This window comes from Triticum urartu, chromosome 2, assembly GCF_003073215.2.
Source record: "Triticum urartu cultivar G1812 chromosome 2, Tu2.1, whole genome shotgun sequence".
In the NCBI taxonomy this organism is placed as follows: domain Eukaryota; kingdom Viridiplantae; phylum Streptophyta; class Magnoliopsida; order Poales; family Poaceae; genus Triticum; species Triticum urartu.
In genome coordinates, this window is record NC_053023.1 from 511,848,150 (window position 1) to 511,873,558 (window position 25,409).

At 43.5% G+C, this 25,409-nt stretch overlaps 1 protein-coding gene across 24 annotated transcripts; it reads left to right on the forward strand.

The window, feature by feature from the left end:
• Positions 1-15,698: 15,698 nt before the first annotated feature.
• Positions 15,699-23,579, forward strand: LOC125538345. 24 transcript variants are annotated; one of them, XR_007296307.1, is made up of 12 exons: positions 15,699-15,880; positions 16,665-16,741; positions 17,111-17,170; positions 17,290-17,350; positions 17,422-17,725; positions 17,803-18,437; positions 18,510-18,773; positions 20,626-20,980; positions 21,338-21,444; positions 22,080-22,154; positions 22,432-22,583; positions 23,331-23,579. XR_007296307.1 is itself a non-coding variant. In XM_048701604.1 (11 exons), exons 6-11 carry the CDS (start codon positions 18,432-18,434, stop codon positions 22,483-22,485), a joined length of 861 nt encoding a protein of 286 aa, XP_048557561.1. In that variant the 5' UTR covers positions 15,699-15,880; positions 16,665-16,741; positions 17,111-17,170; positions 17,290-17,350; positions 17,422-17,725; positions 17,803-18,431; the 3' UTR covers positions 22,486-22,718. The 24 variants fall into 24 exon arrangements, 1 of the variants encoding a protein (XP_048557561.1); XM_048701604.1 differs by lacking the exon at positions 23,331-23,579 and having other exon boundaries at positions 22,432-22,718; XR_007296327.1 differs by lacking the exon at positions 23,331-23,579 and having other exon boundaries at positions 15,700-15,880; positions 20,626-20,671; positions 20,736-22,154; positions 22,432-22,718.
• The last annotated feature ends 1,830 nt before the right edge of the window (positions 23,580-25,409 follow it).

Consider the following 25,409-nt stretch of genomic DNA (forward strand, 5'->3'; position numbering starts at 1 on the left):
CTATGGTGTTCCAGGCTGTATTAGTTGTGAAACAATTTCCACAATGTCTTAATTCTGTGCCAAACTCGTAATTCAGATATTCATCTCTATGATCATATCATAGATATTTTATCCTCTTGTCACGATGATCTTTCAACTTCACCCTGAAATTACTTGAACCTTTCAATAATTCAGACTCGTGATTCATCAAGTAAATGTACTCAACATCTACTCAAATCATCTGTGAAGTAAGAACATAACGATATCCACTACATGCCTCAGCACTCATTGGACTGCACACATCAAAATGTATTACTTCCAACAAGTTGCTTTCTAGTTCCATTTTACTGAAAATGAGGCTTTCAGTCATCTTGCCCATGTGGTATGATTTGCATGTCTCAAGTGGTTCAAAATCAAGTGAGTCCAAACGGTCCATTTGCATGGAGTTTCTTCATGCATATACACCAATAGACATGGTTCGCATGCCTCAAACTTTTCAAAAACGAGTGAGCCCAAAGATCCATCAACATGGAGCTTCTTCATGCGTTTTATACCGATATGACTTACGTGGCAGTGCCACAAGTAGGTGGTACTATCATTACTATCTTTTGGCATGAACATGTGTATCACTACGATCGAGATTCAATAAACCATTCATTTTAGGTGCAAGACCATTGAAGGTATTATTCAAATAAACAGAGTAACCGTTATTCTCCTTAAATGAATAACCGTATTGCGATAGACATAATTCAATCATGTCTATGCTCAACGCAAACACCAATCTCGATGGTAGAGGGAGCGTGCGATGCTTGATCATATCAACCCTGGAAACACTTCCAACACATATCGTCAGCTCACCTTTAGCTAGTCTCCGTTTCTTCCGTAGCTTTTATTTCGAGTTACTAACACTTAGCAACCGAACCGGTATCTAATACCCTGGTGCTACTAGGAGTACTAGTAAAGTACACATCAACACAATGTATATCCAATATACTTCTATCGACCTTGCCAGCCTTCTTATCTACCAAGTATCTAGGGTAATTCTGCTCCAGTGGCTGTTCCCCTTATTACAGAAGCACTTAGTCTCGGGTTTGGGTTCAACCTTGGGTTTCTTCACTAGAGCAGCAGCTGAATTGCCGTTTCATGAAGTATCCCTTTGTTCCCTTGCCCTTCTTGAAACTAGTGGTTTCACCAACCATCAACAATTGATGCTCCTTCTTGATTTCTACTTTCGCGGTGTCAAACATCGCGAATATCTCAAGGATCATCATATATGTCCCTGATATATTATAGTTCATCACGAAGCTCAAGCAGCTTGGTGGTAATGACTTCGGAGAAACATCACTATCTCATCTGGAAGATCAACTCCCACTCGATTCAAGCGATTGTTGTACTCAGACAATCTGAGCACAAGCACAACAATTGAGCTTTTCTCCTTAGTTTGTAGGCTAAGAAAATCATCGGAGGTCTTATACCTCTTGACGTGGGCACGAGCCTGAAATCCAATTTTAGCCCACGAAACATCTCATATGTTTCGCGACGTTTCAAAACGTCTTCGGTGCCTCAACTCTAAACTGTTTAACTGAACTATCACGTAGTTATCAAAATGTGTATGTCAGATGTTCGCAACATCCACAGACAACGTTCGAGGTTCAGCACACTGAGCGGTGCATTAAGGACATAAGCCTTCTATGAAGCAATGAGGACAATCCTCAGTTTACGGACCTAGTCCGCATAATTGCTACTATCAACTTTCAACTAAATTTTCTCTAGGAACATATCTAAATAGTAGAACTGAAGCGCGAGCTACGACATAATTTGCGAAGACCTTTTGACTATGTTCAGGATAATTAAGTTCATCTTATGAACTCCCACTCAGATAGACATCCCTCTAGTCATCTAAGTGATTACATGATCCGAGTCAACTAGGCCGTGTCCGATCATCACGTGAGACGGACTAGTCATCATCGGTGAACATCTTCATGTTGATCGTATCTACCATACGACTCATGCTCGACCTTTCGGTCTCTTGTGTTCCGAGGCCATGTCTGTACACATGCTAGGCTCGTCAAGTCAACCTAAGTGTTTCGCGTGTGTAAATCTGGCTTACACCCGTTGTATGTGAACGTAAGAATCTATCACACCCGATCATCACGTGGTGCTTCGAAACGACGAACTTTCGCAAAGGTGCACAGTTAGGGGGAACACCTTCTTGAAATTTTAGTGAGGGATCATCTTATTTACTTCCGTCGTTCTAAGTAAACAAGATGTATAAACATGAGAAACATCACATGCAATCAAATAATAGTGACATGATATGGCCAATATCATATAGCTCCTTTGATCTCCATCTTGGGGCTCCATGATCATCTTGTCACCGGCATGACACCATGATCTCCATCATCATGATCTCTATCATCGTGTCTTCATGAAGTTGTCTCGTAAACTATTACTTCTACTACTATAGCTAAAGGTTAGCAATAAAGTAAAGTAATTACATGACGTTTATGTTGACACGCAGGTCATAAATAAATAAAGACAACTCCTATGGCTCCTGCCGGTTGTCATACTCATCGACATGCAAGTCGTGATTCCTATTACAAGAACATGATCAATCTCATACATCACATATATCATTCATCACATCCTTTTGGCCATATCACATCACATAGCATACCCTGCAAAAACAAGTTAGACGTCCTCTAATTGTTGTTTGCATGTTTTACGTGGCTGCTATGGGTTTCTAGCAAGAACATTTCTTACCTACGCAAAAACCACAACGTGATATGCCAATTGCTATTTACCCTTCATAAGGACCCTTTTCATCGAATCCGATCCGACTAAAGTGGGAGAGACAGACACCCGCTAGCCACCTTTATGCAACTAGTGCATGTCAGTCGGTGGAACCAGTCTCACGTAAGAGTACGTGTAAGGTCGGTCCGGGCCGCTTCATCCCACGATGCCGCCGAATCAAGATAAGACTAGTAACGGCAAGCATATTGAACAAAATCAACGCCCACAACTACTTTGTGTTCTACTCGTGCATAGAAACTACGCATAGACCTAGCTCATGATGCCACTGTTGGGGAACATAGCATAAATTCAAAATTTTCCTACGTGTCACCAAGATCTATCTATGGAGAAACCAGCAACGAGGGGAGGGAGAGTGCATCTACATACCCTTGTAGATCGCTAAGCGGAAGCGTTCAAGAGAACGGGGTTGATGGAGTCGTACTCATCGTGATCCAAATCACCGATGATCCTAGTGCCGAATAGACGGCACCTCCGCGTTCAACACACGTATAGCCCGACGATGTCTCCCACGCCTTGATCCAGCAAGGAGAGAGGGAGAGGTTGAGGAAGACTCCATCCAGCAGCAGCACAACGGCGTGGTGGTGGTGGAGGAGTGTGGCAATCCTGCAGGGCTTCGCCAAGCACCATGGGATATGAGGAGAAAGAGAGGGAGGGCTGCACCAACGAGAGAGATCAAATCGCATGTATTGTGCAGCCCCTAGGCCTCATATATATAGGGGAAGGGGAGGAGGGTGCGCCCCCTCCAGGGTTCCCACCCCTAGAGGGGCAGCAGCCCTAGATGGGTCTTGGGGTGGCGGCCAAGAGGGGGAGAGGGGGGCACCCCTAGGGTGGGCCTTAGGGCCCATCTAAGCCTAGGGTTTCCCCTTCTCCTCCTTTGCTGCGCCTTGGGCCTTGTGGGAGGCGCACCAGCCCACCCAGGGGCTGGTCCCTCACCACTCTTGGCCCACGCAAGCCTCCGGGACTGGTGGACCCACTTGGTGGACCCCCGGGACCCTCCCGGTGGTCCCGGTACGTTACCGATAAACCCCGAAACTTTTCCGGTGACCAAAACAGTACTTCCCATATATAAATCTTTACCTCCGGAACATTCCGGAACTCCTCGTGACGTCCGGGATCTCATCCGGGACTCCGAACAACATTCGGTAACCACATACAAACTTCCTTTATAACCCTAGTGTCATCGAACCTTAAGTGTGTAGACCCTACGGGTTCGGGAGACATGCAGACATGACCGAGACGTTCTCCGGTCAATAACCAACAGCGGGATCTGGATACCCATGTTGGCTCCCACATGTTCCATGATGATCTCATCGGATGAACCACGATGTCAAGGACTTAATCAATCCCGTATACAATTCCCTTTGTCTAGCGGTACGATACTTGCCCGAGATTCGATCGTCGGTATCCCGATACCTTGTTCAATCTTGTTACCGGCAAGTCTTTTTACTCGTTCCGTAACACATCATCCCGTGATCAACTCCTTGATCACATTGTGCACATTATGATGATGTCCTACCGAGTGGGCCCAGAGATACCTCTCCGTTTACACGGAGTGACAAATCCCAGTCTCGATTCGTGCCAACCCAATAGACACTTTCGGAGATACCCGTAGTGCACCTTTATAGTCACCCAGTTACGTTGTGACGTTTGGTACACCCAAAGCACTCCTATGGTATCCGGGAGTTGCACAATCTCATGGTCTAAGGAAATGATACTTGACATTAGAAAAGCTTTAGCATACGAACTACATGATCTTGTGCTAGGCTTAGGATTGGGTCTTGTCCATCACATCATTCTCCTAATGATGTGATCCCGTTATCAATGACATCCAATGTCCATGGTCAGGAAACCGTAACCATCTATTGATCAACGAGCTAGTCAACTAGAGGCTTACTAGGGACATGGTGTTGTCTATGTATCCACACATGTATCTGAGTTTCCTATCAATACAATTCTAGCATGGATAATAAACGATTATCATGAACAAGGAAATATAATAATAACTAATTTATTATTGCCTCTAGGGCATATTTCCAACACGAATACGCTTTGCCTGGTTCTCGAGTTGTTGTTTCTTGTCCTTGAACCGCCGCCGGATCGTCCCTTTATATACACAGGTTGACGCCCGGCGGTTTACAGAATCCCGGCCGGCTCATAAATGTGTCCGGCTCGGTTTCTACCCTTTCCTATCTTACAACACAAGTTACACACCATATGGCGGTTTATGTCTATGGGCCCTAATCCGCCTTTGGGCCCTGGCCCTTTAGATCTCTATAATAAAGCACCATGCTCCTTGTCTTCATGGGCTTCAATATGGATAACTCCTTATGGGTATAACCCGGCCCCTCCTGGGCGGTTTATACTCAGTAGTTATACCCCCAACAGTTTTCTTTGATGAGTTTTTGCCATAGAAAAGTTGGAATACAGTAGATATAATGCAATAACAAAATATGAATTGGTTTGATACATCACTTATAGTAGTGATTTCTTTTCTTATACTAACGGATCTCACGAAGGTTTTGTTGAGTTTTGTGTGATTGAAGTTTTCAAGTTTTGGGTTATCTTACGATGGATGAAGGAATAAGGAGTAAGAAGAGCCTAAGCTTGGGGATGCCCCGGCATCCCAAGCTATTATCCAAAAATGAGCAACCAACTAAGCTTGGGGATGCCCCCGAGTGGCATCCCCTCTTTCTTCTAAGGACCATCGGTATTTACTCGAAGCTATATTTTTATTCGTCACATACTATGTGTTTTGCTTGGAGCGTCTTGTATGATATGAGTCTTTGCTTGTTTTATTTTGTGTTTTAAGTCTTGATCCCTTGCTGGACACATCTATTTGAGAGAGCCAAAATTATGCCATGACTTATTAGAATTGCTCACTTTGCTTCACTTAAAATTTTATGAGCTATGGACTTGCTCTAGTGCTTCACTTATATCTTTCTGAGCACAGTGTGCTTTAGTATTTTTTTTGAAGAAATGCTCTCTTGCTTCACTTAGATTTATTTAAGAGTTAGTAAATTTTTCAAGAAATTCTCTCTTGTTTCACTTAAATTAATTTGAGAGAAAGAAAGAAATATTATGCTCATGATCTTCACTTATATTTGTTTGAGCTTATGAAAAGCAACACATGAAAATTAGTCCCAAAGTGATAGATTTCCAAGAAGGATACAATAAAAACTTTCATGAAGATCATTGGACAAAATAAACTTGATTCTCAGTAATAGTTTTGAGGTATGATGATGTGATATGTGAGCTATGTTGATGAGTAATTATGCTTTAGTAAAAATATTGGTGTTAAGGTTTGTGATTCCCTATGCAAGCAAGAAAGTCAATAGTCATGCAATGAAATTATATCCTACTTGTGGTGCATTATTCAGTGTTAATTATGCTTAATGCTTGCTTATGAGATTATCCGTTTCTTGGTTGGTCGCTTCTCAATCTTTTGCTATCCTTCATTTTGCACTAAGTATGATCTCTACTTGTGCATCCAAAATCCTTTAAACCAGTTTTGCCACACGAGTCCACTATATCTACCTATATGCGGTATTTTTTTGCCGTTATAAGCAAATTAGCATGTGCCATCTCTAATTTTCAAAATAAACTTCTCTTTTGTGTGTTCGTTTCGCTCGCAGAGTGGTGAGGGGTGGCTAATATTTTCCATGCTAGATATGCTATTCTCACGATGAGTGTTTATTCACTTGTCATTGCACGAGAGTAAGGCAAAGGTATTAGGGATGCCCGGTCCCAAAATGAAAAATGAATTTACTTTATGTTGTCAAATAATAAATTCCTTGGAAAGTGTTGGTATGGAGGGCAACCGTGGACACGGCTAGACATGGAAAGTATGGTGGAAAAAAAGAATAAACTTTATTTTTTGTTTGGGAACCGTCTATGATATATCTAGCATGGAAAGTGTTGGAAACTCTAAGTCGTTTTCGTTGGTGGGATGGATACACCTCCCAATTTTTTTTATCTCTAAGTTTTTCACTTTGAGCTCTGGCACCTCTACAAATATAATCCCTACTTCCCTCTGCGAAGGGCCTTTCTTTTATTTTATGCATTTTTTATTTTTGAATTTGAGTCTCCATCTTCTCTTATAAAAGCACCAACTAGGAGGCAATATGATCATACTCAGTATTGGGTGTAGTTAATATGCGAGTGTGTTTCATGAATGGATCAATGGTTGAGCATGATGGGATAGGGATAATTTATTTTAGCATTGCTATTTTGAAAGACATGGTTGCTTGTTGATTTGCTTGAGTATTTAAATTATCATGTCAAAACTAGACTATTGCTTTGAATCACATAAAAGTCCAAATGTCCATGCTATAAAGAAAGAATATGATATGACATGTTAGGCGGCATTCCACATCAAAAAGTCTGTTTTTATCATTTCCATACTCAAGGACGAGTAGGAGTTAAGCTTGGGGATGCTGATACGTCTCCAACGTATCTATAATTTTTGATTGTTCCATGTTGTTATATTATCAATCTTGGATCTTTTATAATCATTTTATATCATTATTTGGTACTAACCTATTAACATAGTGCCAAGTGTCAGTTGCTGTTTTCTGCATGTTTTTTACATCTCAGTAAATCAATATCAAACGAAGTCCAAACGCAACGAAACTTTACGGATATTTTTTTGGACCAGAAGGAACATATTGGGCCCTGGCTGCACCTGGGGGTGCTCCGAGGAGAGCACAACCCAGCAGGGCGCGCCAGGAGACCCAAGCGCGCCCTGGTGGGTTGTGCCCACCTCGGGTGCCCCCCAGACCACCTCTTTGCTCTATAAATACCCCAATATTCCCAAAACCCTATGGGAGTCGACGAAATATTGATCCAGCCGTCGCAGAGTCCAGAACCACCAGATCCAATCTAGACACCATCTCAGATGGGGTTCACCACCTCCATTGGTGCCTCTCCGATGATGCGTGAGTAGTTCTTTGTAGACCTTCAGGTCTGTAGTTAGTAGCTAGATGGCTTCCTTTCTCTCTCTCTCTCTCTCTCTCTCTTGATTCTCAATATAATGTTCTCTTGGAGATCCATATGATGTAACTCTTTTGCGGTGTGTTTGTTGGGATCGATGAACTTTGAGTTTATGATCAGATCTATCTTTTTATATCCATGGAAATTATTTGAGTTTCTTTGATCTCTTATATGCATGATTTCTTATAGCCTCATATTTCTTCTCCGATATTTGGGTTTTGTTTGGCCAACTTGATCTATTTATCTTGCAATGGGAAGAGGTGCTTTGTAGTGGGTTCGATATTACGGTGCTTGATCCCAATGACAGAAGGGGAACCGACACGTATGTATCATTGCTACTAAGGATAAAACGATGGGGTCTATCTCTACATAGATAGATCTTGTCTACATCATGGCATCGTTCTTATTGCATTACTTCGTTTCTCCATGAACTTAATACACTAGATGCATGCTGGATAGCGGTCGATGTGTGGAGTAATAGTAGTAGATGCAGGCAGGAGTCGGTCTACTAATCTTGGACGTGATGCCTATATAATGATCATTGCCTGGATATCGTCATGATTATTTGAAGTTCTATCAATTGACCAACAGTAATTTGTTCTCCCACTGTTTGCTATTTTTCTCGAGAGAAGCCACTAGTGAAACCTACGGCCCCCGGGGTCTCTTTCTCATATATTTGCCTTTGCGATCTACTTTTCTTTGCATTTATTTTCAGATCTATTAAACCAAAAATACAAAAATTATCTTGCTGCAATTTATTCTTATTTATTTTATTTGGCGTTCGATCTATCAATCTACTACAATTTTATCTCATGTTCGTTTGCCTATCTTGAGGCGTCGTACCCGGAAGGGATTGACAACCCCTTTAACACGTCGGGTTGCGAGGATTTGTTATCTGTGTGCAGGGGCTGTTTTCATTGTGTTGTTTGGTTCTCCTACTGGTTCGATAAACTTGGTTTCATATCTGAGGGAAATACCTACCGCCGCTATGCTGCATCATCCCTTCCTCTTTGGGGAAATACCGACGTAGCTTGAAGCGACATCCGTAACTTACACAAAGCATACGGTCAAATTCGTATTTGAAAGGAGCTTCCAATGATATAATATTCACATTATACATCTCGTGCACTATTAATCTTGTCAATAGTCAAAGGCGGTTTTGAAAAACGCATTATAGAATGGTTAATAATGTTGCGGGCTGTTGGCTATAAAGAGATGCCACCTCACTTAGAGCCATCATAAAATACTCATATAAGCATTTAATCTTTGCATGGTTAAGTAATAGGTTGGCTCTTAGAATGGCTATTAGGTTGGCTCTAAGCATTTAATATTTGCATGAGGAAGGTATATGATTGAAAGAGAGTTGCATGCATACTATTTTTTCTTGATCTATGTGTTATAGTCGGGCTGTAGAATAAGTGCCCGCTTCACTCTCTCTCCTCTCTTCTCACTCCTTCAAGTAGGATTTTAATGACATGGCAAGTCTTATAGCCTGCTGACTAGCATTATTAGGCTTGCTCTTAGGCCCTATATAAATGGAAGGAGGGAGTACTATGAGCACCGCATACTCTACTACAGACGTTGTCAGTACTCTACTAGTACTATTGGACAGGGAGCTTAAAAAAAGTTACTATTGTACTGGCTATAAATGGCGAAATCCTAGTAGGAAGAGCATGCGCGAGAACAAGCACATTCACGTGGTTGAAAACAAATTGGAAACCATTTCTGTTTGAATACCAATCTAGGAGTACATACGAATCTAACAATATTGATTGGGCGTTGTTGAATGTTGATACATTTTTCTGTAAGATTGATCAAAGTAGAGATACTTTGACTACACATAAAACTTATATGTAAACTAGAAAGGATCGAAGGGAGTATATTGTACGTTCAAAAGTGAAACGAATATTGAATACGCTTTATATATGATTTGCGGATGCTATGACCACCGGTTCAAAAATTTGAATCTGCCTTAGGTATCATACATGAACCCACTCGTTTTTTTATTTTTTATATGATAATCAGTATTTGAGACTTTCATTGTAGAAGTATTTAGTAATTGTGTGATCCGAATTAGTCTAAGGGTAAAAGACAGTACATGTGCTTTAAGTTTCACTTTTCTTAACTAACATAATGACTTAAGTTCCACTGTTCGTAATTGACATACTTCTCAAGTTTCTAACTTTTATTTTTGGCTACTTAATAAACTCCTAGATTTGCAACCCTAGACGACCATGATTATGTGTGCTTATCTAAGATCAAGCCCGGAATTTCTTCTTACAAACAAGATAGGAAGCTAGAGATCTGAATTATTGAAACGCCAAAAACTAGTGGAACCGATAAAAGAATAAAAGATCGAATAATTAGCAACTATACACACAACTTTTCCTAACAAGAATATTCATAGAAGATACAAAATACAACATAGACTAACATGTGCGAGATGATCTTACGCAATATGTCTTGCACTGTCAATCAGTCGTCGCCGTCTCTGAGCGATTCGCAAAGGAACTATGTCGATCCCTTGTCGTCTACAACAATGCTGCTAGAACACAAGAGTTCTATGAGGAGAAGCAAAGTGTGGTTGAGGAATAGACGAAAAGAGAGAAGAACACACTGAACACATTTGTGACAGGTATAACCTTTTAGTCCAGACTTGTAGCAGGAACTGTTCACCAAAATATTTGTACCTTCAATGACATACCCAAAAAATAATTATAGCACCTTAGCTTTATGATCTGTATACAAATATATAGACACTAATATACGAAAGAAAATACAAAACTACTACGATAGCGTTTTCCCCTACCCTAGCCGCCGCCACGAGCCAGGCGACTACGGAGGTGGATCTTCTTCCATCGAACTCGACCGACCAGGGCGCTGGCCCCCTCTCCTTCCAGCTGCTGCTCAGGTGGCAGGAGGGTGGAAGGATCTTGTTCCTCCGCTTGTAGTTAAAGTTTGGATTTGTAGGTCGTGGTGCGCTGTTGGGGTGGTGGGAGCGGCGTCTGGGCGAATAAATCTGCCTCAACTCCACTCCCACACAGATGGTGCTCATCATGGCGGCATCCCGGAGTTGATGTCATCATGTGTTTGCCAATCCTTCAGATCGGCGGCGTTAGGGTTCATGGATGGTGTCGGCGAGGCGGTGGCGCGACTCCACCAGGTGTGTCTCTCCTTCTGTTATGTCCCCGTTGCTGCGGCATTGTCTCCGATGTCATGGTGGAGCAGGGAGGTTTTGTTGTCCGGGAGTACGCGCAGACAGTTGTCTACGCAAGTGACAGCTGGAAGATGGTGCATCTTGTGCTGAGTTCCTGGTTGGAGGCTGGCAGTTATGGTTTCCTCCTCCGATGTCATAGTCATACGGGGGTGTCAGTTCTGGAGTTTGATGGCGTGTCCGGAAACATATTGCCCCAATCTGGTTCTTTCAACGATAATGGTTTTGCTTCAAGTAAACTATTTTGGAGATCCGTAAAGCTACTGATCAGCGATGGAGCCGTGTTGAGCTCGGGTGAAAAGGTGACCTATCTCCTTTTTCTTAGTGGAGAGGGACATGCGTTGTTTGTTTTTGATAGGATTATCCTAACTTTTTAGTCGTGCAATGTCGATCTTTACGTCACCCGTAACTGAATCTTTATTTTATTAATGAGATGCATTATCTATATCTATACCAATATAAAGAGACCCAAATGGGCAGATCCAAACCATCTCCATCGTCAAATCATGTTATCTAGCGGTTCAAATCGCTCCAATGTTGAGCACCAAACACATTTAACGCTCTAATTACCCATTATTGCCATTGGTTATAAACACGTATTGACTCAACGTTGTCCCTTGAAATCTGTCATGTAATTAATATCCTATCATTTCTGTGAAAAAGTAATTGATATATTACCAAATATCAACGTGCAACAGATATATCTTACCCAATATAACGTGTAACTAATATCCTATTTAATATAAACATGCATTGCACGCACATTATTACTAGTCATGAAAAATATTACAAAAACTACATAGAAAGATGGCGAATCTTAGCGTATATCAACGGTCCATAATCCACGAGGCCCCATACCTGCTGCCACGAATCCCCTCGCCGTCTAGACAGCACAAATGAAAATGAGAACTCGCAGCAAGTTGCGCGCCACTTGATTTTGATGCAGCCTCTCACTTTGTTTAAACGATTTCCACCCACGGTCGACGCCTCCCACCCCTCAACTCAATCCATCGCCAGCTCTCTCTCGACAGAGGACACCCGGACAGCGTAGGCAAGTCGCGGCGGGCAGCAAAATCCAAGCAGCAAGGAGCCAAAATCAGGAGGAGAAACACGGCGACGCGAGAGGGATAGAGGGCGACCGGTGCGTATATTTTAACACAGACGTCGTGTCGCATCATCAGCAAAAGCTCCCAAATACAATCATGCCGATTCGATCCAGGGTCTCCGCTTGATGACTTTGGATATCAACACGCGCTTGTGATTAGTTAACTATAATTCTTTAATTCCCTTTTCCCCATATATTACAGGCCTGCCAAAGTAGCTACTCCAGCTCCTAGCTGACATAGCCAGAGGCACATGGGTTGAGCACGTAAAGTCAAGACCTGGCTTGATTTCGAGGCTAAGTCATAGCTAACTTTCGTGGCTCTTTCCATACGTACCTACGTGTCGTTGTCTTCATCCAGTAGCTGACATGGCAATTTACGCTCATATTCTCTAGCTCTTCTGTCGGTGTCTGAACAATTGTTTTAACTCGTACCTTCATCCCCAAGTCGCTTCACTAGAGCTGTCATCGTATGGCACTGTCCCGGTCGGTTCAAGCTGGAGTTCCCTTCTCTCTCTTTTTTTTTTGAGGGGGAGTTCCCTTCTAGAACATGCTATTTTTCGGCATTTGGAAATTTCTTTGTTGATATGTGTGTATGTAGAAGGGGAGTTTTCGCACAGCGGTAAAGTAACTTGCAGAAATGCAGGGAAATACAACTCCCTCCTTTTCAAAATATAAGGCGCACATTGATCTTTTTAGTCCTCGTCGCACAACTTTAACTATAGTTTTCACTTAGTTTATTTTGCAAAAATATTATAAAGACATGTGAAATATAATTGTTTTGCAAGACAAATATGATGATGATACTATTGATGCATGTTCAATCCATGTATTTTGATATGTACTAATGATCAAATCATGCATCAAAGATCGTGCAAAGTTAAGCGTATCTTATGTTTTGGAAAGGAGTGAGTACATATTAAAGATCTAGAGTGGTCGAACCCTTCTTTGAATCATGCGCAAGCGGAAGCTACGTGCATTGGGTTGCCCTAATTTGTGTGCACGTACTCCTTAAAACACGCATAAGTATGTGTGACACACTATCATCTGTATGCAATATTGTCAGAATACGCAGAAGCAAGAGAAACGTCGAGCAATACTACTTTTTTTGGATATAGGGAAAATGCAATAATTCGATCTCGTCAAGTACAGTTGCAGCATGGGCATCACCGAAGTTTGGAAGAAAAGACTCATTTCCTTTTTTTAGGACAGGTTACCTTCTTTCAGTTTTGTAGAGGAACAAAGTCGTTGCTTTTTCCTGTCTCCTTTCGGAGGATTCACACTGTTTTTTCCCTCTCCTTTTAACGGTGATAGCTTGACGGCCCCACAGCAAATCCAAAACATTAACGTATGCATCAAAGACGCTCACTCGCGCGTGCCACGTAGGATCGATCGATTGGCTTAAAGAAAAACGACGAATCGAAGGAGCGCATGGGTTGGTGGCTCATCTATACGTTCATTGGAGATAAGGGCATCTCCAGCCGCGCCCCCAACAGGGCCCTTCAGGCCACTTTTTCGGCGCCGGCACAAAAAAACGGTCCAGTCGCGCTCCCAGAACGCCGAAAATCGCCGGTTCGGACCTTTTTTTTCCGCCCGGCGGTCACAGGTCGAACCCGGCGCGCTGGGGAGCAGTTGGGGGCTCCGGCGCTAGGGAAAAGCACGCCTGGCCCATACCGACAGCGGAAAAGTCAAGGTTTTTTCCCCGACTCGCCTCGCAACCCCCGCGCCCTCGGCCACCACTAGCTATATCCCTGCGACGGCCGCCGCCCTACTCCGCTAGATAGCCATTCCCCGCCGGAAAATAGCAGCGCTTCGCCGCGGCAGCCCCTCCCACAGTAGCTGGGCGTTTCCGGCCGCCGTTTCCGGCCGCGGAGGCGCGGTTTAATGGTTTAATGGCGGGTACACGCCCACCGAGCGCAAGGTGTTCGGCGTTTTGCCTGCCTCGGCGATGGACTCAGATGAGGAGGAAAAGCTCGCCGCGCTGCTGGAGGAGGAAGCCGCGGCCGATGTCCAGGAAGAAGAGCATCTCATGGTGCTCGCCGCCCTCGGCCAGCTGCTGGCGAGCAATGAAAAGCCGCGGCGAGGTGGCTCGGCGCCGGGGCGGATGAAAGCAAAGAACCGGCATCGTCTCCAAGGCTACTGCATGCTCTACTCCGACTACTTCGCCGATGCTCCACTTCATGGCGAGAGAACATTTCGGCGCCGTTATCGGATGAGCCAAAAGCTCTTTCTCAGGATTGTGAATTCCATCCGGGAGTTCGACAACTATTTCAAGTGCAAGATGGGTTGCATTGGCGCTCTTGGATTCACCTCCATCCAGAAGTGCACGACAGCGATGAGGATGCTTGCATATGGAGCTCCCAGTGATTCACTCGACGACTATGGGCGCATGGCCGAGTCCACTAGCATAGAGTGTTTCTACAAGTTCTGTCGGGCAGTGGTGGCAGTGTTTGGGCCACAATACTTGAGAACACCCAATGCGGAAGACACTGCTCGGATCCTAGCCCAGAATGCAGCAAGAGGATTTCCTGGGATGCTTGGAAGCATCGACTGCATGCATTGAAAATGGAAGAATTGCCCATTTGGTCGGCAGGGGATGTACAAAGGCGCCAAAGGCGATTGCAGTGTGGTGCTTGAGGCGGTAGCCACACAGGACCTCTGGATTTGGCACTCTTTTTTTGGTATGCCAGGAACTCACAATGACATCAACGTGCTGCAGTGCTCTCCTGTTTTTGCCAAGCTCGTTGAGGGCCATTCTCCTCCGGTGAACTTCGAGATCAATGTGCACCAATACAACAAGGGGTACTACCTAGCAGATGGCATCTATCCGAGATGGTCGACATTTATGAAGACGATCTCAAACCCTGCGGCAGGAGGCAAGAACGCCTGGTTTGCGAAAGTTCAGGAGGCTTGCAGGAAGGATGTCGAGCGGGCATTTGGTGTGCTCCAATCTCGATTCGCTGTTGTTCGGTACCCCGCTCAGACCTGGTCCAAAGATCAAATGTGGGAGATTATGACTTGCTGTGTCATCTTGCATAACATGATCATCGAGAGCGAACAAGAAGACCCAGTGTTTGACACTGAACCATACTACAGGCAGGGTCCTCTAGCCGAAGTTGATCACCAGCTACCGGCAACTTGGACTGCCTATCTCAGTATGCGTCAGGAGATCCGAGACCCACAGATGCATCATCAACTGTAGAAAGATCTGATTGAGCACCTATGGAGGCTCAAGGGAGACGCCGTGTGATGAAATACAAGTTTTTATTTGTTGAACTATATAATTTGTATTGAACTATTTGTTGTTGTATTATTTTGTTGAAATATTTGATTTTTCTGTGATGAAATATGTGATAAAAAATAATTGTGTTAATAATTGAACGCCGAGACACGGCGAAACCACGCCGAATATGGGCCTATTCTCGCCCATATGGTCCCTTTATTCGTCGAAATTAGGCTGCAAAATGGGCCAATTTCGGCGCCTGGGGGCAAGCTGGGGGCGACGACTGGGCGCAAAACTGCCCCAGCGCCGATTGTATCGCCGGCTCGCCTTCAGAGGGCGATTTTTATGCGTTCTGGGGGGGCCAACGGCTGGAGATGGCCTAAGAGGAAAAAACAAAAGGAAAGTTAATTTGGGCACTCCAAGCCGTCCGAGCCCTTCTTGCGCTTTCTCCACCTCTAGGTTTCCCGCCGCCGCCCCCGCGTCCGATGCACCTCCGCTGCCCGAGCAAGGAGCAGCAACTCTTCTTCTACTGCGGCGCTTCAAAACGGCGTCTCTGCAGGTATGCTAGCGCCTCGTCTTCTCTTGTTTCTTACTGATGCAAACCGGAAATGGGTAAATATGGAGATTAGCCAATGAGATATGGTTGTTAAATTTGTCTTTTGTGGTACATTTTTTTGAGGAAATCGGTGATAACGCAAGGAACTAAGACCTTCAGTGAGACTGTCTTTGGTGTATTAGCGAAATTTGTTCATCGGATAGAGCTTTGAATAGATTAGCCATCCTCCTCTCTATTTACATTCATGTGCAGAATGGGTGGTGTTGCAGCGCCTCTAGGTTACCTGAGGTGGGGGAGACTTGATCCACCTCCTCCTTGTTTCTATAGATCTTTCGCCAAAGAAGGTTGCAGAGATATCAATCTAGAAGAAGAATGAGGGGGGATTGGGAATGTTCTGTAACTATTTTTATTGCTAACTTAGATGGGATTACAGTTCATTGGTTTCATTATTTGGTCATGTCTAATTTTGCTAGCTAAGATGCTAGCCCCTATGCTGAACAATGTTACATTTTGACTCATCTAGACCATCCTTGTTGCAACCCTCACCTTAGCTGCTAATGGTACCAATTGTGCTGCTGGGGTTGTTGTTTTTGGTTGTTGAGAAGGATGCTACCAGTTATGCCTTTGTTTGTGCAAACTTTATGATTAGCAGGTACAGTGAGCACCCTTCAGAACCTCTTGTTTCTTCTTTGCTCAAGTTACATTACGTATCAAGATGTGAGTTACTAAATGTTCATGTATGTATCATGGATGGACACTACCTCTTGTATTGTTGATTGGTTTGCAGGCTTAATGGTTCTGGTTCAGGTAGAAGAGCTTCAGCCTTAGAAGATTTCTGGGAGAATCGAGTAAGTGAATACAAAGGTATATGATCGGTTTCTTCACTCCTATTTCTCTGCATTATTTTTATCCTCAAGTAGTTCCTGCCCAACTTGTTTGTACACATGTGTGCCTGTTATTATTCTGGAGGTTAAGTGGGTGAAATAGTTGGTGATGTTTAGTGTGGAAGCCACTCAAAACCGTTGTATATAGTTGAATTTGAGATTTTTCTTCCAATGATGTGTTCGACTTTATACATTTGGATTTCAAATTTTTCCCGAGTGATTGTTACACAGAGACAAGAAAGTTTGTTTTAGTCATGTATAGTAAATCCTATATTTGTTTTAGTCATGTATTACACGAAGTATTTGGCCACCAACGTTTGAATTTATAGACATGTTATTACACTTGTAGTTATGAAGCTTATGCCATGTGATGGCAGTATTAACCCCTTCATGGAAATGTGTTTAAAAGGTAATTAAAAGCAGCTGCTGGATGCCCAATTATGTTCCTTTTTCCTTGTTCTTGCTGCACACACTACAAATCAGTTTTATGAATTTCTGATATGATTGCTTCAATGATGATTTTTGCAGAAGCACTTGCCTTTGGAATTAAAGATCAGTTTATGACACTGACCAGAGATCATACCAAGGGGTGAGCTAATTATGTTGTATTGTGCTTCACACTTTTCTGTTATAGTCCGCATCTTAAAAATTTCCCTACAGATTTCAGGGCTAGCAAATATGCTAAACATAAATACAGAGAGGCAATCAGGCAGTGGATTTCCGATATTGATGCGAGAAAAATTCCTTTGGCTCAAAGCCCACTTACTGATATTCTCATGGTGTTTTAACCAATATATATATACCATCGGCTCGACGGCGAGGAGGGAAACCCCGCAGACCGAGGACAGCGCGATGACTGTGCCGCATGTGAAGAGCATGGTCATGTCATGGGACCACACATCAGTGGTGGTCTGCTTGCCTGCTATGGCGTCAAACACGACTACACCCTTTTACTCGGCCTATTGTAAGATATGGTTCCCCGCCTAATTAATTTGTTCCTTCTTCCAAGCTCTTACTTAGTGTATATTCCTTTCTGTGTAGCGGATTGGATTGGGCAGGGTGCTCTTTTGCTTTAAAGATAGGATAGGTGGATATATTTGGTTTTATGATGGACAGGTTGATCAAAATCACATGGCCTTTTTTCAAGTTTGAGAAGAAAAAGACACTAGAACAGGTGATTGATCACAACCATACTTTCAGAGATTTATATTTGAACTTTTTCAGTTACAATTAAAGGCAGAAGGTAGCAGTTGACATTATTGGTAAATTAATTCTCTGCATTTACATATGTGCTGATGTAACTAACATACATCTATACATGGCTTTACTGAGCATGATCTTGCATTTGCTACAGCCTGCTATGGTCAAAATGCCTGAACCTAAGAATATGCTACCACAGTACCTACGTTTCTCTGTAGAAAAGGTCAAGTGTAATCCTAATTTGGGCTACTGAATTTTAGCCCCTTCACTGGTTATACAATGGTTATCTACATGTTTATGACCGATGTTTCACAGCGGAGGGAGTATTTAGGAATGCATACAAGCAATTCCTGTATGAAGCAACACCACATAAGCTCTATATTTCAGAACAAGCATTCTGCATTTTCAGAGATTAATCTGTGTCGATATATTCAGTGTTTAAGAAGGGCGATCGATGCGCTTTGGTGTACATGATGGTATGATCCTTTTTTTATTGATTTCTTATATGCCATCAAGACTTGTTTCACTCATATTTCTGCTTTGTTTAGAGCATACTTCATCCACCGCTGCCGCCTCCTCCCATCCCAGATCCGCTGCCGCCACCGGAGGAAGGGCCCCTCCCGAGACCCGCTTCTCCCTCGAGTCAGGTCGTGTGGGCGCCATCGTCGTCTTCTGCCTTCGGTGCGTGGCACCACTGCCGGAGAGAGCGACGAGGAGGTCCAGCAGCCCGTGCTTTCATCGTCGTGTGGCGCCAAAAGAATGACGAGGAGGCGGAGCAGTTCGTGGTGTCTTCGTCATCGCCGGCCGTGCTGGTATGTTGTGCTCCTTTCCCTGCTCAGCCGCCTATGCTACTCCACCACCACGGGATACAAGTATGGCCCTGCCATGGCTGAGTGGAGGATGATCAGTTCGTCTGAATTTTCCAATTCTTCTTGGCCGTAGTTTTTAGGTATTTCTGGCGATCTGTGATTTGTTCACTATCTCGCATCGTATGATGCGCCTCCCCGTGTTGACGTGGTGTGATTGATACAATCTTGTGGCCGATGGCTGATAGCCCGGGCAGATTCAGCTGATACTGGTTTGGTAGGGTGAGAAAAACTGTGTAGTACACATGCTATGTGCTCGCAGTATAGACAGAACGGTGGATGTTTCTGAGCTACTGTGATTTTGCTTGCTACTTCAATTAGGAAGTGAGTACGGAGCATACAAGGATTTGTCGGCGTGCTAATTTTGACATTGAGTTATCCTTGAGGGCCATACTGGTTTGCTTGTTGGCATGTATTTTTCTCAAGCGAGTGAAGGGGTGGCAAATTGATGGTTACAACATGACCTGGAATTGCTTTGCTTCCTGGAATCCAATTGGCTGCCCTAAAAATGTATTGCAGCAACTTGAATCTGGTAGTGTTATTTTGTGTTAACAAGACTTTTAGGTCTTGCATTTGTGCCACCAGTGCACTTCATCTGATGATGCTCAAAGATTTCTTCATAGGAATCAGCTCTTCAGTTTAAGGCTTTCAGACGAAGTATATACTATTGAAATTTGTATGCAAGTTCAAGCAAATGACTCAAAAAAGAGTCTTTGCCTTAGAGCATGGAAGGACATTTGCAATTCAAAAGATGAAGGTGGCTTAGGTGTCAGAAATTTAAAAGCTATTAATGAGAGTCTTCTTATTTCTGCTGCCTGGAGGTTAGCCAAGTTCCCTTCTTCTCACTTGCATCTTGTGCTTAAGGCTAAGTACTTTCATGATGCTTCTATCTGGACAGCTACTGCTATTTCTCCCAAATCAGCTTTCTGGGCCTCTATTTTGAAATTGTTGCCTAAACTTAAAGCTCATTCTTTTTATCAGTTATCTCAAGGTTATTTCGATTTGGAGCATACCTTGGTGCACTCTTTGGAGCTCGGTTCATGATCATCTTATTGCTCAACAACCTGGTTTTATATATCCTTCTTTAGTTAAAGATCTTTGGCTTCCAGGTCAAAAAAGTTGGAATCATGATCTTGTTTTCTCCCTTTTCCAGCAACCTTTGGCCTCTCTCATTGTTCAAACTGAAATTATTGATGACGAAAGTCCAGACTTGCTTTGTTGGGATCTTACCCCTAATGGAATTTGTTCTTCTAAATCTGCATATAAACTCTGTTTACAGGAGATTCATGCTAATCCCAGAAATGCGCCTGCTACTCTTCCTTTGGATTTGTTAGATTTTCTCAAATTAATTTGGAAACAGAAGGATTTGCTTCCTAGGGTCAAAACTTTCGCCTGGAGATTACTTAGAAAGGCCTTGCCTACGGGTTTGCGAGCTGGTCGTTTTTCCATTCATACTTCTAAAAATTGTTGTCGTTGTGGCCAGCAAGAGGATGAGTTCCATCTATTTTTTCTGTGTAACTTTTCCCGTGCGGCTTGGTTTTCCTCTCCTTGGTTCCTTCGATCGGATGCTTTAATTCAGGGCCATTCCACTATGCATTCTGTTCTTTTTGACTTGCTTCGTATGGGACATCCTCATGGTTCTATTTCTAGTGTTTTAAATTTTTTGTGGTGTCTCTGGAAGGCTAGAAATGATTTTCTCTTTGATAGAAAAAAGGCTCTTCCCCACCAAGTTCATATTGCAGCTCTTGCTTTAGCTTCTGATTGTTATGATAATCTTCCATGTTTACCTTCAAAGCAGGATCAAGCTCATAATCAATTGCCTCCTAATTTGCTCCCTATGCAAGGTAGAACGCTTAAGACAGATCTGTTAATTGTTGGCCCTAAGATCTATTCTGATGCTGCTTATAGGACCAAGAAAGTTCCAGGTTTGTTGCAAGGAGAGGTTGCTACAGGTGTGGGAGTGTACATCTCTATGCCCTTCAACCAAAAGGAAATTAATGTGCAAGTTCAAGCTTCGGCTTCTCCTACTTCTACTCCTCTGCAAGCTGAAGCATTGGCTCTTTCTTTTGCTGCTCATCTTGCTTCTCAACTCAATATTGCGCAGCCCACTTTTCTTTTGGATTGTCTTGCTTTAGCTTTGGCTGTTGCCTCAGGTAATATTTGTGATTCTGCCACCCCTTGGAATATTAGAAAGTCTTTGGCTAGCTTTTTCAAATGTACATCTAATTTGCAACCGCGCGTGTTTCATATTTCTAGAGAAATCAATGGTATTGCTCACAATCTTGCGCAACAGGTTTTTCGTTCTGATGGGCACACTCAACTCTCTTGTTTTGCTGCTACTCATTCTCAAGTTTCTTGTCCTGTGTTGCCCCTTCTTTCAAATTTCCAGATTCAGGGTTTTAGAATTCATACTATACATTGCTACTAACAACCTTGTTGTGCATGGATCTTCTGCTTCTATTCACAGTGTTGCTGTGCTGGCTTCTATACTCTCTCTCTCTCTCTTTCAGGATGCGCCTTTGCCAGATTAAGGATGGTCTTCTTCAACCTGCTGGTTTCTCACAGGAAAAGGAATCCTCTTCCATGTTGTGCATTTTGCAGAGTTTGCCAAGCTGAGGCCAGTTGACGTCTTAAGCTCTGCAGGATTAAATTTAGAGGCTTGTATTACACCTGCCTTTGGGTGCTTCAGTACACTTTCAAGTCATCTTTGTTTGGCACACTTGTTGTTTTAGGCTGTCTGTTGTCTGTCTTTCTGTTCTTCTGATCATGGTGTTCATCAGTTGGGGTTTCCCTCTCTGTCTTCCAGGATAGTTCCTCAGCTCATATAGCCTTAGACTCTGCTTCTCTTTCTTTCAATTTCTTGGCAGGTCTATGTAATGCTTGATGTACTCTGTCAATGAGCTGAATGAAATTGGCACCTGTTGGTGCCTTCTCTTGTTCAAAAAAAAAATGTATGCAAGCTTAATCCCATGTGGAATCTAAACTAGCTGGGTTCACTCATATGTTTTAACTTTAGGTTTATAGTCTATAGTATATAGAACGCATGAAATGTCCATCTTCAAAATATTACTGTTGGTACCAGAGGAAGGGAAATGGTTTAGGCATTGTGTGGAACACGGGATTTTTTTCCTTAATACTGCAGAAAACGTAGGGTTTCCTGTAAAATTTACGCTCTTAAAATATGCCATTAACTCTATCCATGCTGGTATTTTTACTACATCCATCTGTTGAAACCGAGATTCTTCTTGGCAGGCTGACCATGACACAGAGTTAGAGGCCATCAGGCAGAGGCGAGTGCAAGAGCTAATGGGACAACATGGTGGTGCGGTAAGTTAATTAAGTGCACGGTGAAAGTTGAATCTATACTGGAAAATTTCTTGATTGACTGACTGGAATATAATGATTAATTTTATAATTTTATAATTCAGGGCTAAAGTTTGGGATTTTAGGAGTGAATCATTTGAGCCATTTGTCTAACTATGTGCTTATGATAACTTCATAGATAGAATCAATACTGATGTATTTATCTCTCGCATGTGCAACTGCAGTAGCCTGACAATTAGTCCTCAGTTGGACAACCTCTCACTTATTAATTAACATGCAGCGTTGGAGGGAGTGTCGCGTCTTGTGGCAACTGCGCCACCAATCAATTGCCTAGGCCAGCTGGCCGATGCGCTCTGTGTATCCGAGGATGACGTTCGATTTGACCTGACCAGCAGCCGCTGCCGCTCCCACAACCACATCACCGGCCATCCAGTGGGCTTCTTATACCCATCTATGTTCTTTGCAACATTGTACCGCAGAACGTAGATTTTAATTCAGTGTGTCGATCCTACATGCTTATTAATGAACATGCAGCGTTGGAGGGAGTGTCGCGTCTTGTTGTATTCAGAGATGCTCTGTATTTTGTGGTAGGAATTTTAAGCTCTAAGGACATAATTATTCAGCCTGCAAGATTTTTGCTTTGGGTTTTAGAAAACTGAACAACAGTATAGCAACATATTTACTGTAGTACCTGTGTGCATGTCTGCATGATCATCTTCTTGGTGGCCTGATTAGAATTATGCTAATTTTCTTGCTTTGCACTTGGGGTAAACAGGCTAGACTAAAAGGTACGATACTAATGGCGAACAGCATGATACCGACCTGATGTGTAATAGTTGCAACTGACCAACTCAAATGAATACTAAGTATCTTCTCGGCCTGTTATCTCAGTATGTATTGCTCTTTCATTTGCTATTTGCCCAGAATTTGGGACAGTATGGTCCCATCTATATGTTGGCTCCCATCTATTCTAGCTTGTGGCCATATCAAGGGTTCTCGCTGTCTATCTTGGTGGATATTAGCTTTGTTCTCGTAGAGATTGTCCCTGGGATCATCATTAGGCTATTGGCTATTCTTGACCGTCCTCATGAATTTATTTTAGATTTAAATTTATAATCAAACACTGCAATCTATATTTCTATCAGTATAATGGTATTTCACCTATCCTATTTTCTGCAGGTACACATGAATCTATGATCCAGATTCTAGGTACATCCTCTACTACAGCAATCCGGCATATACTGAAGTGTACTGCTTATATGGTGAATATCTTCAATTCATCACACATACTCATCTATATATGCTGCATGTTTCTGCAGTTGTAAGAATTCAACATTCAATTCTGGTTATATCTCGTGCCTTCCAGTGTTTTGTGTTTCAGTTGCCCTAATCTCTTTGTATTTGAGCGTCATTTATTTAGCTCTTTTAAAATTTGTAGTGCAACTTTTTACATGTTATGTATGTGTTACAAAATAGCAAGAAAACAAGTGGAATGGGCGCTTGCCAACCTGGCAACGCCCAAGTTCCTCCCAAGAGGCGCCACACGGTGGCGCCCCAACCCCTCAATGTGGGAGGCGCCCCTTTCACTGTCTTGTTTATGCTACGTAACACATGCATATTAGGCAGCAGTAAGGCAAGATAAACCATGGATTTAGAAGCAGAGCAAACTTGGGAAAGTGGCAGCAGGTTATATAGAAGATACATTACATACGGTGGCAAAATTATATATGAAGAAAATTGACACGGTAACAAAAACGAAATCTCAGAACAATGCTCAGAGATAAACCCGAGCCTTCTGTAGAACAATGGCGAATTGACCAAAGGATCTCCGTGTCGCTGCAGAGCACAAAAGTAGGAACTCTGCGCTGCTGGAGATTAACCAATGATCTCTTTCTTGCCATAGTTACCACCATCAAGCCCATCGGCATTGCAAACAATCCAGGTAAGCAACACCAAACACTAGAAAGAAAAATTTAGGAACTGCGTACAACTGCAGCCGCACCAGCTTGTAATATTTTTGGCGAGGGCTGCATGGGACATAAGCGAAAGGGAGACGGAGAGAGACCGAACTGAATCGGCAGTGACGACGACACCATCGAAGTTAGGGATGCGGTGGTGGACGTGGCGGGGGTGGCGCTCCAGTGCGCGGTTCCCTCGTCCTCACGGCCGTGCCCGGCCCGGGCGTCGGCGTCGAGGCCGAGCCTCCTGGCCTCGAAGGCGGACGCGTCGAACGAGGACGACAACGATGCGTCTCCAGGAGTCTCCTACCAGGAATACGACAGGACCAGCGAGAAGACCGCGTGTCGCCATCATGGCGGACCCTCTGCTCCGACCGCGGCCTCCTTAGACGGTCGCCGCAGACCCTCGCCGGCTTCTTTTGTGGCACTTCTCAAAACATCTGCCACCTGCTTTTCCTCAATTTTCCGGCCAGCAGGTCAGGCCAGCAGCCCCTGGTCGATCCATCCCTCCCTTACCTGCACCGCGGTGGCTATACCCATGGCTTCAAAGTCATGGATTGCTGCGGCGGCCTCCTCCTCTGCAAGTGCTTCACGTCATCTCCCCCGGGCGTGGATTACGTTGTGTGCAATCCGGCTACCGAGGATTGGACCGTGTTGCCGATCCCTCCTGCTTCGTGGTCTTCGTGATCGTGCTGGATGATGACAATGCCGGTGAAATCGATCACTGGAGTGGAGATATACTTGTCGGAAACCAGAACATGGATTCCAAAGCAAACTGGGTGGGCTCAAGAAACTAGGGTGCACCACTATCAGGCTTTAAATTCTCTCTTTATGAATGGCACTCTGCATTTGATCACTAAAGATTCTTCTATCGTCACGGTGGACACGGGTGGCAAGACTTGGCGGAAAATCTCGAGGGCATACCCTGGTTGGGAATGTATTGGGCAGTCTCGGAGATGCTTGCATGTTGTGGACATAGATCACTATAATGATGATGGATTCCTACTCTCAGTTTGGGTTCTTGAGGATGCTAGTGGAAATTGGACTCTAAAGCACACTGTAAATCTTTCAGAACTGATAGGAATGCATGTTCACAAATTTGATGAGCCCTATAGAGTTATCGGTATCCATCCGGACTGTGATTTGATTTTCTTGGTAGACATGGAACATGAGAAATTTATCTTGTACGATATGGATAGCCGGAAGGTACACGTTCTCTACGGCGATATAGGATACCACTGGCAACCGTATCGTCTTTACACTCCCTGCTTTGCTGAATGGTTATCAGATGGTAACTGAA